Here is a 2425-nt window from a genome sequence, read left to right as displayed (position 1 = left end):
TGATATTTTCACGAACTATACTTATTGTATTTTCCTTTTCTTGGTTATAGATGTGCCACTAGGATTGTGGTCCTCAAAGGCATTAAACATTTGAATCAACTCAGGGCAATAGGAAAATCCATTTATTAAAATAGTCTTTTCAAATGAGCTGTTTTTTGTTCGACGGAGTTGGCCTTTCAACCTTCAAATCCTTTTTCTTTATTGATTTCAATTGGCGGGGTTCTGCATTTGGGTGTTACGTCGAATCAGAAGGCCAATCAGTTCTTTGTAAATCCTATTGATCTTTCGAAGTTTTTATATTCTTTGTTGGACCGTCTAAATTTAGTAAGACTTGCATATGAAACTTGTATTATTTACGTGCTTTTGAATTGTTTTGCTTGATGCATGAAGCAAGCAGGTTTATCATAGATAATATTTTATTTTGAGGCCATCTTGCTACCTAACCCTTTTACTTTGGACATAATATCCATAGGGACAAATCTTCCAAAAATACACTTTATTAAATCTAACAGCTCTTATTGGAAAGCCTCTCATTTACGCTTTAGTTTGCTTTTATTCTTGTACAGATTCAATAAAAGAGAAGAGGATTTTCCATCCTTGAAGGAGTACAATGATTATCTGGAAGAAGTGGAAGATATGAGTCAGTATTTTGCTACAAATCTCTCGCACGTGTCCAATTTTCTGTGTTTAATTTTGGCATGTTTAGTAACTTCAAAATTTTTTTTTTAAGCTTTCAATTTAATAGAAGGAATAGATGTTGATGCAATTGAATCTAATATTGCTAAATATCAAGAAGAGAATGCTGACCAGATTATCATTGCTCGAGCCCGGAAGGTATTCCTTATAGTTTCTCATGATCCTTGCTTATATTTTTTTCTTAATTGAAAATGGTGGCATTTTGTTCTGTTCTTACTAGTCTTGCACCATGATTTTCCATTTCGTTTTTCTCTTATAAGAAATGCTATATATATGTATGTATTGCCGTACTCTTTCATTATGCTCGTGTCTCTAGTACAGGCAGAAGAATTAGCAGCTGCACTAAATGCAAGCAAAGGACCTGTACAGACTGAAACTACAGATTTGGTAAGTTAATGAGTTTACTTATACAATTATTCTCTTAGAAATGTTATTATATATATAAGAAAAAAATCAAAATGGTCTGGAATTATTTGCATGTGGCCATATTAATCCCATAAATTTAATGTATCCAATTTAGTCTACTGACTTCTCAAATATGATCCCAAATAGTCCATCATCAATTCCAGCTGATCCTCCTCAAATTCAATATGAATTTGGCCGATCAAGGATACCAGATCTGGGTGGAAAACCTTCTGTAACTTGGTGCAATCCCACTTACCATTACTAAGTAAAAACTGCTGAACGTATACACCATCCAATGAATTACAATCAATAAAGGTTGGCCAACGGTTGATGCATCTATCCAGCAGCCATGTATCATTTAGAACATTAATCTTGTCACCCTTGCCCACTCTCCAACGAACAGCCATTCTCAAACATTTACCACCATCCACCAGAATTTGCCAAGCCGTTGAAGTGATCTTCCTTTGGGATCCATTCATCACATCATTTCTATATCTAGCTGCATTCACTACAGGAAAAATGTCGATTACCGGCGGTTTATTGACTGCCAGTTTTAACGGCGGCTTGGCTGGCGGTTTTGCCGCCAGCATTTATCGGCGGCCTACCGGTGGGTTTGTTCTGTAAAGCCACCGGTACTAGCGACGGTCTATAAACCGCCGGCAAACTTCCGGACGTCAATATAAAACTGGCGGTTTAACGGTGGCTGCACCGCCGCTGATAAGTTATAATGGTACCCGTGGTCAGGACCGCCAGAAGACTGCCGGTAAATGCCCTAAAATGAACAGACTCGCAACTCGCATTTCATTTCTATTCTCTCCTTCTCTCTCTCGTTTCGATCGCTCTCCCGTTGCCTCCGCCCGCATCTGGATCGCGCTCCATTTGTCGCCGCTAATGAAGTATCTCCGACTGCCGAGCCCACACCGGCCTCCTCTCGCTTGGTCAACCTTTGCTATGACTTGCCGCCGTCGATCTCACTCTGAATCTCACGCCGTCGGCTGCCCTAGGTTTCGTGTGAGTTGAACAAAAATCAGTAATTTAGGGTATTCTTTAACGTTTTTCTTTGATTATTTGTTCTCACTAGACATTTGCAAGAGTTTTTAATTTTTTGGATGATTTAGGTAGTAATTTTTGACATATGCAAGAGGTAATATTGTAATCATTTGGGTAGATCTAAATTTTCTATTTATTAAGTGTTAATTTAGTAATGATAGATCTAATTTGTTGATTGTGACTTTGGGTTAGAGCAAGATAGGAAGAGAGAGATTGAGAGAGAGAAAAGAGAGGGAGAGGGAGAGATAAAAAAGAGGGAGATAAAAGAGAGAGA

The 2425-nt window shown here is 38.1% G+C and overlaps 1 protein-coding gene across 1 annotated transcript in view; it reads left to right on the top strand.

Annotated features, from left to right (window-relative positions):
• Positions 1-566: 566 nt before the first annotated feature.
• The window catches only part of LOC110107532, a gene marked incomplete at its 5' end in the record, with an annotated part of 12010 nt that continues 10151 nt past the window's right edge, over positions 567-2425 (top strand). Inside the window, 3 exon segments of the mRNA XM_020837807.1 lie at positions 567-640; positions 731-834; positions 1018-1083. Of these exon segments, the coding sequence (XP_020693466.1) occupies positions 567-640; positions 731-834; positions 1018-1083 (244 nt within the window).

The sequence above is a fragment of the Dendrobium catenatum genome, unplaced genomic scaffold, assembly GCF_001605985.2.
Source record: "Dendrobium catenatum unplaced genomic scaffold, ASM160598v2 fragScaff_scaffold_1029, whole genome shotgun sequence".
Taxonomy (NCBI): domain Eukaryota; kingdom Viridiplantae; phylum Streptophyta; class Magnoliopsida; order Asparagales; family Orchidaceae; genus Dendrobium; species Dendrobium catenatum.
The sequence above is the reverse complement of the archived record's forward strand: the minus strand, read 5'-3'. Positions and strand labels throughout refer to the sequence as shown.